At 38.5% G+C, this 14,216-nt stretch overlaps 1 protein-coding gene and 1 pseudogene across 1 annotated transcript; both read left to right on the top strand.

Moving 5' to 3' along the window:
- Positions 1-6,188: 6,188 nt before the first annotated feature.
- LOC108583710 (40S ribosomal protein S29) lies at positions 6,189-6,456 on the top strand. Its single transcript, XM_017953887.3, is given in 2 exon segments — positions 6,189-6,225; positions 6,228-6,456. Coding segments are annotated over 2 exon segments (168 nt in total). The 5' UTR covers positions 6,189-6,203; the 3' UTR covers positions 6,374-6,456.
- Positions 6,457-12,972: 6,516 nt separating this feature from the next.
- Positions 12,973-14,145, top strand: LOC116271800 (annotated as a pseudogene).
- Positions 14,146-14,216: the final 71 nt, after the last annotated feature.

Raw genomic sequence — 14,216 nt, 5'->3', positions numbered from 1 at the left:
AAGCTAACAGAAGAAACGAAATAACTAAAATCAGAGCAGAATTGAAGGAAATTGAGATCCAAAAATTCATACAAAAGATCAACAAAACCAAAAGTTTCCTCTTTAAAAGGATAAATACCATTAGTTAGACTAACAAAGGAAAAAGAGAGGAGATTCAAATAAGCACAATCAGAAATGAAAAAGCTAGCATTACAACCTACTCCACAGAAACATAAAAGATACTCAGAAACTACTATGAACACCTCTATGCACACAACCTAGAAAACCTAGAGGAAATAAATAAATTCCTGAAAACACAAAATCTCCCAAGATTGAATCAGGAATAAATTGAAATGCTGAACAGACCAATATCAAGTTCTCAAATTGAATCAGTAATAAAAAAACCTACTAACCAAAAAAAGCCCTGAACCAGATGGACTCACAGCCAAATTCCACCAGACATACAGAGAAGAGCTGGTACCAATTCTACTGAAACTATTCCAAAATAAAGAATAGGAAGGACCCTTCCTTAACTAATTCTCTGAAGACAGCATTACCCTGAAACCAAAACCTGGCAAAGACACAATGAAAAAAAGAAAATTACAGGCCAATATCCCTGGATGAATATAAACATAGAAATCCTTAGCAAAATGCTTGCAAACCAAATCTAACAGCATGGCAAAAAGCGAATTCATTATGATCAAGTAGGATTCATTCATTGGATGAAAGATTGGTTTGAGATATGCAAATCAATAAACATGATATTTGCATCAATAGAATTACAGACAAAAGCACATGATCATATAAACAGAAACAGAAAAAGCATTTGATAATATTCTACATCCCTTCATGATAAAAACATGCAGCAAACTAGGCATGGAAGAAACATACCTCAACATAATAAAGGCATATATGACAAGTCCACAGCTATCATTATACCAAATGGGGAAAAGCTGAAAGTCTTTTTTCTAAAAATTGGAATTAGATAAGGGTGCGCACTTTCAGCACTCCTATTCAACATAGTGCTGGAAGTCCTAGCCAAAGTAATCAGGCAAGAGAAAGAAAGAAAAGTCATACAAATTGGAAAAGAGGAAGTCAAATTATCCATCTTTGCAGATTACATGGTCTTATATTTATACAAATTTAAAGGCTCCACCAAAAACTCTTAGATCTGATAATAAGTATAGTAACATTTCTAGATACAAAAATCAACCTCATAGGTCAGTAGCATTTTGACATACCAATAACAATCTAGTTGAAAAAAAAAAATCAAGAAAACAACTCGACTTGCAATAGATGAAAAAAATACCTAGGAATAAATTTAACCAAGAAGATGAATGACCTCTACAAGACAAACTAAAAAACACTGGTAAAAGAAATTAAACAGGAAACAAATGGAAAGATATCCTATGCTCATGAATCAAAAAGTAATTATAGATTCAGTGCAATCCCTATCAAAATACCAGTGACATTTTTCTCACAGAAACAGAGAAAAAGAATTCTAAAATTTGTATGAAACCAAAAAAGATCTCAAATGGCCAAAGCAATCCTGAATTAAAAGAACAAAGTTGGAGGCATCATGCTACTGGACTTAGAATATATTACAAGACTATATTAACCAAAACAGCATGGTATTGGTATAAAAACAAACACATCTACCAATGAAACAAAAAAGAGAACCCAGAAATAAACACATATATTTACAGCCAACTGATTTTTGTCAAAGGTGTCAAGTAAATAACACTCTCTTCAATAAGTGATGCTGAAGAAACTAAATATCCACAGCAAAAGAATGAAACTAAACTACTCTCTCTCATCATATACAAAAATCAACTCAAAATGGATTAAAGACTTAAATGAAAGACCCCAAACTATAGAAATACTAGAAGAAAACCTAGAAGAAACACTTCAGATATTTGTCTAGGCAAAGATTTTATTACTAAGACCTCAAAAGCACAGGCAACAAAAATAAAAATAGACAAATGGGACTATATTAAACTAAGAAAACTTCAGTACAGCAAAGTAAACAATCAACAGAGTGAACAGACAACCTGTTGAATGGGAGAAAATATTTGCAAACTACTCATCTGACAAGGGGCTAACATAAAGTACAAAAGGAACCTAAATAACTCAACAGCAAACAAAACAAAACAAAACAAAAACAAATAATCCCATTAAGAAGTGGGCAAAGGATTTTGACATTTCTTGAAAGAAGACATACAGATGGCCAACAGGTATATGAAAAAAAAATGCGCAACATCAATAATCATCAGGAACATGCAAATCAAAATCATAATAAGATATCATCTCACTTTAATGAGAATAGCTATTATCAAGGCTGGGAGTGGTGGCTCACCCCTGTAATCCCAGCACTTTGGGAGGCCGAGGTGGGCGGATCATCTGAGGTTGGGACTTCGAGACCAGCCTGACCAACATGGAGAAACCCAGTCTCTACTAAAACTACAACAAATTAGCCGGGCGTGGTGGTATATGCCTGTAATCCCAGCTACTCGGGAGGCTGAGGCAAGAGAATTGCTTGAACCTGGGAGGCGGAGGTTGCAGTGAGCCAAGATCACACCATTGCACTCCAGTCTGGGCAACAAGAATGAAACTCCATCTCAAAAAAAAAAAAAAAAAGCTATTATCGGAAAGACAAAAATTAGCAATGCTGGCAAGGATAATGAATAAAGGGAACTCTTATACACTGTTGGAAGGAGTGTAAAGTAGTGCAGCCTTTATGGAAAACAATATGCAGACTTCTCAAAAAACTCAAACTACCATATGATACAGCAATCCAAGTACTGGGTATTTATCCAAAGGAAAGGAAATCAGTGTATCAAATAAATATTTGTACTTCCATGTTTATTGTGGCACTACTCACAATAGCCAATGTATGGAATCAACCTACGTATTCATCAATGGATGAATGGATAAAGAAAATGTGGTACATATACACAGTGAAATATTATTCATCCCTCTAAAAGAATAAAATTATTATTTTCAGCATCTTGGAATAAGAGGTCACTATATTGAGTGAAATAAACTAGGCACAGAAAGACAAATAGCATATGTTCTCGTTCATATGTAGGAGCTAAAAAAAAAAACAAAAGGATCACTTGGAGGTAGACAGTTGATTGATGGCTTCCAGAGTCAGGCAAGCATAGAGGGAGGGAGCAGTGAAGAAAGGTTGGTTAATAAGTACAAAAATACAATTAAATAGAAGAAATAAGATACAGCATTCAATAGTACAGTAGGGTGACTCTAGTTAACAATAATTTATTACATAGTCCAAAATAGCTAGAAAAGAAGAATTAGAATATTCTCAACCGTAAAAAAAAGATAAATATTTGAGGCAATGGATATACCAATCACCCTGATTTAATCATTACACACTTTTGCATGTATCAAAATATCACATGTACCTCCAAAATATTACAACTATTATGTATCAATTAGAAAAAAGACAGCCAAATAGGAAAGGAAAGTAAAATTGCTCTGTTTGAAAATGTCAGGTCTGATATATGAAAACACTAAAGACTCCACCAAAAACTTTTAGAATTAATAACAAATTTAATACAGATACAGGATACAAAATCAACATTCAAAAATTAGAATTGCCTATACACTAACAACAAACTATCAGAAAAATAAATAAAACAATCCCACTTAAAATGGCATCAAAATCGGCGGGGCGCAGTGGCTCACGCCTGTAATCCCAGCACTTTGGGAGGCCAAGGTGGGTGGATCACGAGGTCAGGAGATCGAGACCATCCTGGCTAACACGGTGAAACCCTGTCTCTACTAAAAATACAAAAAATTAGCCGGGCGTGGTGGCGGGCGCCTGTGGTCCCAGCTACTCGGGAGGCTGAGGCAGGAGAATGGTGTGAACCCAGGAGGCAGAGCTTGCAGTGAGCTGAGATCCGGCCACTGCACTCCAGCCTGGGTGAGAGCTAGACTCCGTCTCAAAAAAAAAAAAGCATCAAAATCAATATTAAAAGGCTAGGAATGAATTTAATCAAGAAGGCAAACAATTTGCATAATGAAAAGCATAAAACATTCATTAATGAAAGAAATGGAAGAAGTCACAACATATCCCACAATCATGGATCAGAAAAATTAATATTGTTAAAATGTCCATACTACCCAAAGCAACCTGCAGATTAAATGCAACTGCAATCTCTATCAAAATATGAGTGACATTTTTTACAGAAATAGAAAAAACAATCTTAAAATGTATATGGAACTATAAAGATCCCAAACAACTAATGCATATTGAGAAAGAACAGCAAAGGTGGAGGCATCGCACTTACTGATTTTAAACTATTTTACAAAGCTATAGAAATCCAAACAATGTAACACAGGCATAAATACAGATACCTACACCAATGCAACAAAATTGAAAGCCCAGAAATAGACTAACTATATCAGCTAATATCTGAGTTAAGTTTACATTTCCAAGAATACACAATAAGAAAAGGAAAGTCTCTTCAATAAACAGTTTAAGGAGAGCTGGATATACACATGCAAAAATAAAACAGGATCCCTATTTTACACTCCTCACAAAAATTAACTTGGAATGGATTAAAGGCTTAAACATAAGACTTAAAACTATGAAACTACTGGAATCAAACATGGGGGAAACCTTCATGGCATTAATTTTGGCAATAATTTTTTGGATACAACACCAAAAGCACAAGCAACAAGAACACAAATAAATGAGAATACATCAAACTTTAAAAGATTCTGCACAGCAAGAGAAACATTCAAAAAAATGAAAAGACTACTGACAGAGTAGAAGAGGATATTTTCAAACCTTATATCTAATAAGGGGTAAATATGCTCATAACATAAGTAACTCCTATAACTCAATGGCAAAAAAAAAAAAATCAATAATCTGATTTCTAAATGGTCAAATTACCTCAACAGTCATTTTCTAAGGAAGACATACAAATGGCCAACAGGTGTATGAAAAGGTGCTCAACAATCCTATTCATCAGGAAAATGCAAATCAAAACCATAATGAGCTACTGCCTCACGCCTGTCAGGATGGTCTTTATTAAAAAGACAAGATACAACTATTTTTGGCAAAATCTGAATAAAATGGAATTCTTATGCATTGTTGATTGGAACATAAACTGGCACAACCATTAAGGAATAACAGTATGGAGCTTCCTTAAAAAATTGAAAATAGAACTACCATATTATCCAGCAATCCTACTTCTGGGTATATATTTATTGGACAAAATCAGTAGCTCAAAGGGATATCTGCACTCCCATGTTTATTGCAGCATTATTCACAATAGCCAAGACAAGGAAACAACCTGTGTCTGTTGACAGGAATTGTTACAATTACTTATCCATTCACCTGTCAACAGACATTTAGATTGTTTCCACGTTTTGGCTATATGTATAATGGGATATTAATCAGCCATAAACAGGAAGGAAATCCTGCCATTTGTGACAACATGGATGAGTCTCAAGGGCATTATGCTAGGTGAGAGATGTCAGACAGGGAAAGACAAATACGGTATGATCTCACTTATATTTGGAATCTAAAATAATGGAACTTGGCGAAACAGTGTAGAATGGTGATTACTAGAGGCTGGGTATGGGGGAAATTGGGAGATGTCGGTCAAAAGGCACACACTTTTAGTTATAAGATGAATAAATTCTGGAGAACAAATGTAGAGCATGGTGACTATACTTAACAATATTGTACCGTACCCTTGAAATGTGCTAAGAAAGTAGTCCTTAAATGTTCATACCACACACACAAAAATATGTTAACTGAGTGAGGTGATAGAATGGTAGCTAACTTGGGTGCAGAAATCATCTCACAACATATACATATATCTAATCATCAAATTGAAACCTTAAATTTGCACCATTTCGTTTGTCAATTATATCTCAATAAAGTTCAAAAAAATATATTTCATATACTATGGAGACTATTTCAATATTTTGTGTGTGTGTGTATATATATATTTTATATAATATGTGTGTGTGTGTATATATATATATATATATAAAAGAATAAAACCAAGACATAAACAGTGATAAAACTAATGTACAGATCTTATACATTGTGGCAAAGTGGAAATAAAGCACTAAGATGGGAAAAAGAACAAACTAGAAAAAGCTCTTTGTATTAGAGGCAACAAATAGGCATTAAAGGGTTAAAAAAAAGAAACAGCCTTTTACCTCGTTGCACTTCGGAGAGCAAGATGGGTCACCAGCAGCTGTACTGGAGCACCCGCGAAAATTCGGCCAGGGTTCTCGCTCTTGTCGCGTGTGTTCAAACCGTCACGGTCTGATCCGGAAATATGGCCTCAATATGTGCCGCCAGTGTTTCCGTCAGTACGCGAAGGATATCGGTTTCATTAAGTTGGACTAAATGATCTTCCTTCAAAGCATTATCCAAGGCCATCTGAAAACCATGAGAGTTCTTTGTACATAAAATAAACATTTGAAAAAACCCTTCCGTTTATGAGTGATCTTCCTTCAAAGGATTATCCAAGGCATCTACTCAATGAAAAACCATGATAGTTCTTTGTACAAAAAATAAAGAAAGGCATAAATACCACCATCTGATCTTTGACAAAACAGACAAAATTGCTAAAGTTTAAATGAGTAAACAGAGTACTAAGGCATTAAGAAAGGCATAAATATAAAATTAATCATTAGGATAAAAAGAAAAACCCTCCAAATATGAAAACATATATATTTAAAAACACAGGCTACAGCTTTCATAGAGACAAACATAGCAAATACACCAAGTTAGTCATAGTATAAAATAACAGATTTGTATTTAAATCTACAAGTCATATCAATAATGTAAATAGGCTTATCTTTCTAAAATACAAAGCACTATAACTTGACTTATAAAATAAGATCCAATCATATTATATGCAAGAAATATACGTGAAAGAAGTGTTTTAGGAGGCTAAAAATACAGTAATGAACAAGAAAACAGTAGACAACGCTGGGCGCGGTGGCTCAAGCCTGTAATCCAAGCACTTTGGGAGGCCGAGGCGGGTGGATCACGAGGTCAGGAGATCGAGACCATCCTGGCTAACATGGTGAAACCCCGTCTCTACTAAAAATACAAAAAACTAGCCGGGCGTGGTGGTGGGCGCCTGTAGTCCCAGCTACTCGCAGGCTGAGGCAGGAGAATGGCGTGAACCTGGGAGGCGGAGCTTGCAGTGAGCCGAGATCGCGCCACTGCACTCCAGCCTGGGTGACACAGCGCGAGACTCCGTCTCAAAAAAAAAAAAAAAAGAAAAAGAAAACAGTAGACAAATTGAAGCAAAACGAAAGTAGTAATAAGTACCTGATATCAGACAAAGTAGAATTCAAGCCCAAAGACATTAATCATAACAAATGTCAATCTTAAATGCTACAAGCCACAATTAACAATCAAGGTATATAACTTATGAATGCCTATGCATCAAAAACAGCAACCACCTTGATAAAGTAAAACCTAATGAGAGTCAATAATATAGACAGAATATGTTAGTAATTGGAGACTTTAATACATCACTCTCAGTTCATGACAGATCAATTAGGGGAAAAAAATGACTAAGGAGAGAAAAGAGATAGACAACATAATCCTTAGGGTAAATGTTAGGAATATAAAACTATACTTGCTCTTAATAGAGAATATTTGCATGAGTATTAGAGTAGTATATGGGCTCATGATCCATTTACAAACATTGATCAATTGATCACCAAAATAATCTGCAATTTTATAAAATATAAATATTATAAACAATACAGGTGATAATGCAATAAAACATGATATTACTCACAAAAACAAAACAAAAACACCAAGACTCTTCCACCTGGAAATTTAAAACATCCCATTAAACAAGTCTAGTGTATGCAAGGGGAAATACAGTTACAGAAGTTAAGAAATTATAATTTAAAAAAACACTACAGGCCGGGCGCGGTGGCTCAAGCCTGTAATCCCAGCACTTTGGGAGGCGGAGGCGGGCGGATCACGAGGTCAGGAGATCGAGACCATCCTGGCTAACATGGTGAAACCCCGTCTCTACTAAAAATACAAAAAAAACTAGCCGGGCGTGGTGGCGGGCGCCTGTAGTCCCAGCTACTCGGAGGCTGAGGCAGGAGAATGGCCTGAACCTGGGAGGCGGAGCTTGCAGTGAGCCGAGATCGCGCCACTGCACTCCAGCCTGGGTGACACAGCGCGAGACTCCGTCTCAAAAAAAAAAAAAAAAAAAAAAAAAAAAAAAAAAAAAACACTACATATCAGCATCTATGGGGTGTATGTAAAGCAGTGCTCAGAGGGAAATCCATTGAACTAAACACTTTAATCAATAAAAAAGCAAAGATTAATAAGGTAGGAGACCTTTAAAATAAATTAATTAAACTAATAAACAAAATTCCTGGTTTGTTGAAAAGATTAAGAAAACAGACAAATCACTAGATAATTTGTTCAGGAGAAGTGGGAGAATGCACTAACAAACTAAGAAATATTCAGGAGGAAATAACTATTGAAACAACAAAAAATAAAATTACAATATTTTTTAGACCTCCGTGCAAATAAATGTGAAAGCCTGGAAAAAAATCAAAAATCTTTTAATAAAATACAGACTGCCAAAATTGAATCCATTAGAGTTAAAATGTTTAAACAGAACAATTTCATAGAAGAAATAAAGTCATTAAGAAACTACTTCACAAAAAAAGCAACAGGTGCAATTGTTTCACAGGAGACTTCTATCAAAACATCAAACTTCTTCTTGGAAAAGAAGAAATATATTGTAACTCCTTTCATGTGCCAAGTATAACACATACTTAAGCTAGATAAGGACAGCATTAAAACAATTATAGACCAATGTCAGTAAGAAAAGTCAATGCAAGAAAACTACGTAAGATACTTGTAAACAGAATCTAACAAGATGTGAAGAAAATAATACATTGCTAGCAAATTGGATTTATAGCAAAATTTCAAGGTAGGTTTAATATTAGGAAATTCATTTATATCATAAATAATATTAATAGATCTAAGAGGAAAATCACTACTATCTCCACAGATACTGCAAAAGCCATCGGAGAAAACGCCCATCCATGTTAAAAGTAAAAAGACATCCAAGATAATAAGAAATAAGCGATATTTTTAACATAATAAAATACTCATATCTTAGTCCTAAATCCAGTGTCTAACTAAATGGAGAAATACTAAAAGCATTTCTAATAAGATCAAGAACAAGACAAAAATGCCCACTATTTCTGCTCTAATTTAACATTATATTAGAGGTATTATCAAATGCAATCAAGGAAGAGAGAAGAAATACAGATATAAATGTGGTTAATAATAATAGTACATCTGGAAAATTTCAAAGAATCAATGATAAAACTAATTCAAATAATAAATCAACTCAGTGAATAAGTAGAACAAAACATTAAATTTAAAATTTATGCCTTTATATTTATTTCACAAAAAAGTGAATATACTTAACAGCACTGAACTCTACACTTAAAAACGAATAAGATCGTAAATTTTATGTTACGTGCTTTTTACCACAATAAAAAAATCTATGTATTCATATCAAAAATGATAAAAGTGGGATTTAACAGTAGAGAATAAAGATGGCTGACTAGAAGCAGGTAGTGCACTCTGCTCTCAAGAAGAGGAAACAAAATGGCTAGTAAACACTAGTTCTTCAAATGGATCATCCATGAGAACACATAGGGACTCATAACGGAAGCAATGGGACCCATGGAGAACAGAGAGGAGTGAAGCAGAGCAGCCACCCACCCGGAACTGGTGCAGAGGCAGTGGAAGCTCACTACCACAGGGAAAGGGTGAGTGAGGGAGAGCCCCAGGGATCCACAATTCCTCCACTAACCTTAGCAATCCTAGGAGTGGGAGATCCTCTCAACACCCCAGGCCTCCAGACTGACACAAAGAGACACCTGGAGTCTGGGCAGAGCCATCACTCAAGGTCATGTGAAGCCCCAAGGACCTTGGATCACTGAGCACCCAGGCACCAGCTTGCATAGACCTGCCAACAAGGAAGGATGGGCTCTTTCACATGCCCCTAGGATAGAGATTGCATCCACAGTGATGAGGAGCAGATGGACTGCAGGCCCCACCTCTGCGGCTCCTCACCTGACAGGGCCTCCCAAATGGGGCCTGCAGCGCAGCCATTCCACCATCTCCTGAGCACTCCGGCCAGTCTTGGCCCAGCATTTCTCTGGGGTGGAGCTCCCAGAAGAAACAGGCCTTCTTCCATTGCTGCGGCCATGGTACCCTCCCTTGCTGCCCACAGGCTAGGGAGGAAACAAAGAGCCTGATTGCTTTCACTGACACCTCCACCACATAGCACCTGCGCATCTACCTTATGTAGAAAGAGGACAGACTTATTTACACAAGAACCATCTCTCGCCCTGCTCTTCGGCAGGCAGTCTCCCCTTGCCCTTAACGGCTTGGGCCCCACACTGCTGGGGCCCCTAGGGTAGATGCCCAGCCCCGACTTGATCACTCTGATCATCTGTGGCTCTGCATTTTTCTGGGGTGGAGCTCCCTGAGGCAACTGACAGGCCCTCTGCTGTGGCCAGCCACCACAGTCCCCACCCTTACTGCCCCCAGGCTGGGGAGGAAACAAAAAGCCTGAGCCCTTAGGCCTCCAGCATACCAGCAGCTACCTTGCAGAGGCAGCCAGAATGCTTTCTGCGTGACCCACCACCACCAGGGCCCCCTCCCAAATGGGGTTTGATGCCTTCTGGCTTCCAGTGTACCTACTCAATCCCTACATGACTATTTCATCTGTGGCCCAGAGCTCTACTAAAATCCTTACCCCCACAAGCCTGTGATCTTCCCTTAGGCTCTCACTGCCTAAATGCTCTGCCTAACCCTACCTGAGTTCAGCCAGTGACCCGGGGACCAGCCTGCCCCTTACCATCACGACCAGCACCCGAGGAACCCCACCTCCACAACCTAGCTCCATCAGGACTCATACATGATGTTCAGCCAGCAATCTAGGGACTGAGGAGTTAGAGAACTTCCTACCCCATTCAAATTCTGCTGACATCTGACCACTTCCCTCCGAGCCTGAGGTCCATCTGACACAACCAGCTGATATTGCCATGACCAACACACAGGCCCAAAGGCAGACTCACCCCCCTTTTACACAAAGAAGTAATGAAATCACATTGGAGAACAGGGAAGCTATGAAGCTATTTATATTAATTAGGCTGAGTGATGAAGTTCTGCTCCAAAACCACTCCCATGGAGAGTCACAATTTTTTTTGTTGGTGCATGCAGAGTTCCTGCTTGTCGCTCTAGACTGGAGTGCAGTGGCGGGATCTCAGGCTCACTGCAAGTTCACTCCTGGGTTCATGCCAATTTCTCCTGCCTCGCCTCCCGAGTAGCTGGGACTACAGACGCCTGCCTCACCTCGGCCTAGCTAGGTTTTTGTATTTTTAGTAGAGACGTGGGTTTCACCGTGTTAGCCAGGATGGCCCTCATCTCCTGACTCAGGATCCACCCGCCTCGGGCCTCCCAAAGTGCTGGGATTACAGGCTTGAGCCACCGCGTCCAGCCGAGAGTCACAAATTAAGCAGTCCCCGAGGCTCTCAACCACACTGTGACCCAGAGATAGACTACAGTGTGTGACTCATCTAGGAGTCATGAGCTCTGGAACATGGTTGTGATAAGGCAACAGTTCATATTCTTGTGTATCTAGGACAAGGGGCTTGTGCAGCACCCCACAATCCCCCACAAAAACTTCAGCACATTTCATTAGGAGTTCCTCCTACTCCTAGCCACCTCCACTAGGGCTGGTGCCTGCACTTAACATAGGAGTATTTGAGGGTAAGCCAGAAGTTCCAGCTCTGCCCAGCTGTGTCCCCCTACCCCCACAGAACAGGAAGCACATGTCACAGAGCACTTCGTGCTTCAGCCCATTAGCTGAAACAACAGAGAGCATCTCCCAGTAAACAAAGATTAGTTACATATCCATCTGTTGCACAACCACTAGCTCTGAACCATAAAACCATTGATAAAAGAAAAACTTCAGCTGAATTATATTTTTAAAAGTTTAATTTAGCAATGAACAATTCATGAATTGGGCAGTCCCTAGAATCAGGCAGATTCACAAAGACTCCAGTGCAGCCACATGGTGGAAGATTTATAGACAAAAAAAAAGGGAAATGACATACGGAAATTGGAAGTGAGGTACAGAACAGCTGGATTGGTTACAGCTCCACATATGCCTTCTTTGAACATAGTTTGAACACTCAGCAGTGTATAAATGGTTAAAGTATGGCCACTGGGACTGGCTAAAACTTAGCTATTGTTACAAATGCATACTACTAAGTTAGGTTTTCAATTTTGTCTGCCTATTAAGCTAGGTTACAGTTCATCCACAAGGACTCAAATATGGAAGTATGGAGTCCCTCTCAGGCCATATTTAGTTTGCTTTAACACCATATACCAGCATGTAGGTTGAACTACACAGCCCAATATGAAACCTGCTGACAGAAGTATGTAGCAATATGGACGTAAAGCCAAAAGACCCTCTCCAACATACTTTATAGTCACACCCTCTGTCAAGGAGGAGAAAGGGAAAGAAGAAAAAAACCCCAATAATATACAGATTGAAAGGGGGGGAATTTTACCTATAGGAAAATAATTACAAAAATTAGAAATGCCAGTTATCTCCAAAGGAGAAAGAACCCACACAAGAATTCTGGCACCATGAAAAATGTGAATGCTGTGACACCACCAGAAGATCACACTAGTTCTCCAATAATGGCCCCCAACTAAAATGGAAACTCAGAAATGTCGGCTAAAGAATTCAACCCATGGATTCCAAGAAAACTCAAAGATGTTCAAGATGAGATTGAAAATCAACAAAAAGAAACTACTAACAAGATCCAGGAAAAGAAGGAAGAGATAAGCACCTTCAAAAGAAATCAATCAGAGCTTCTGCAATTGAAAACCTTACTTAAAGAATACCAAAATACAATTGAAAAATTTATCAATAGACTAGACTAGACCAAGCAGAAGAAAGAATTTCAAAGCTTGAAGACTGGCCCTTTGAGCTAACCCAGTGGTGTGGGGGTGGGGGAAAATAAATAAATAATTTTTAAAAATGAACAAACTAGGATATTTTGTCTCATACTTACAGTGGACGACCTTGATTTTCCACTTCTTTTCAGGGATGAGTCATATGGTGATAGAAAATGCCCTCGACCTGGAGGAGCAGTTTGCTCATCTGGACCTGAACGCCTCTGATAAACAGAGTGGAGGAGGAAGTACAGCAAGCCAAGAGTGCTATATACCTCCTCACTTAAGGAACAAGGAAGCATCTAAAGGATTCTATGATAAAGACAGTTCAGGTTGGAGTTGTAGCAAAGATAAGGATGCATATAGCAGTTTTGGGTCTCGAGATTCAAGAGGAAAGCCTGGTTATTTCAGTGATTATGGAAGTGGATCAAGGGGAAGATTTGATGATCCTGGATGGAGTGACTATGATGGTATTGGCAGTCATGGTGACAGAACTGGCTTTGGCAAATTTGAACGGAGTGGACACAGTCATTGGTGTGACAAGTCAGATAAAGATTATTGGTCAAAACCGCTTCCACCAAGTGAATGCTTGGAGTAGGTACTCTTTTCTGGAGGAAACACTGGGATTAACTTTGAGAAATGTGATGACATACCAATAGAGGCAACCAGCAGTAACTGTCTTCCACATATTGAAAATTTCAGCAATGTTGACATGGGAGAAATTATCATGGGGAACATTGAGCTTGTTACCTGCGTCTGTATAAGAGACCACTTGAGCAGGCTTAGTGTGAGCAACAAGGCTGTTTATTCACTTGGGTGCAAATGGGCTAAATCTGAGAAAGGAATCAGCAAAGGGTGGTGGGATTATCATTGGTTCTTACAGGTTTGGGATAGGCGGTTGAGTCAGGAGCAATTTTTTGCGGGCAGCAGATAGATGTTACAAAGTACATTCACAAGGGCGGGGGGAATGTTACAAAGTACATTCACAAGGGTGGGGCTGGTGTATTGTCACAAGGGCAGGGGAGAAATGTTACAAAGTACATTCACAAGGACGGGGAATATCACAAAGTACATTATCACAAGGGCGGGGGAATGTCACAATGGCTTGACCATGGTGCGGCCAGCTCAGAGGACCTTATATTCCTGTCTTTTTATGTTAATAATGAAGAAATAAAATAAGAAAGTAATGAAAACTTTGGGTGAA

This window comes from Papio anubis, chromosome X (genome assembly GCF_008728515.1).
Source record: "Papio anubis isolate 15944 chromosome X, Panubis1.0, whole genome shotgun sequence".
Classification (NCBI taxonomy): Eukaryota; Metazoa; Chordata; class Mammalia; order Primates; family Cercopithecidae; genus Papio; species Papio anubis.
Note: the sequence above shows the minus strand (reverse complement) of the source record. Positions and strands in the feature narration are given on the sequence as shown.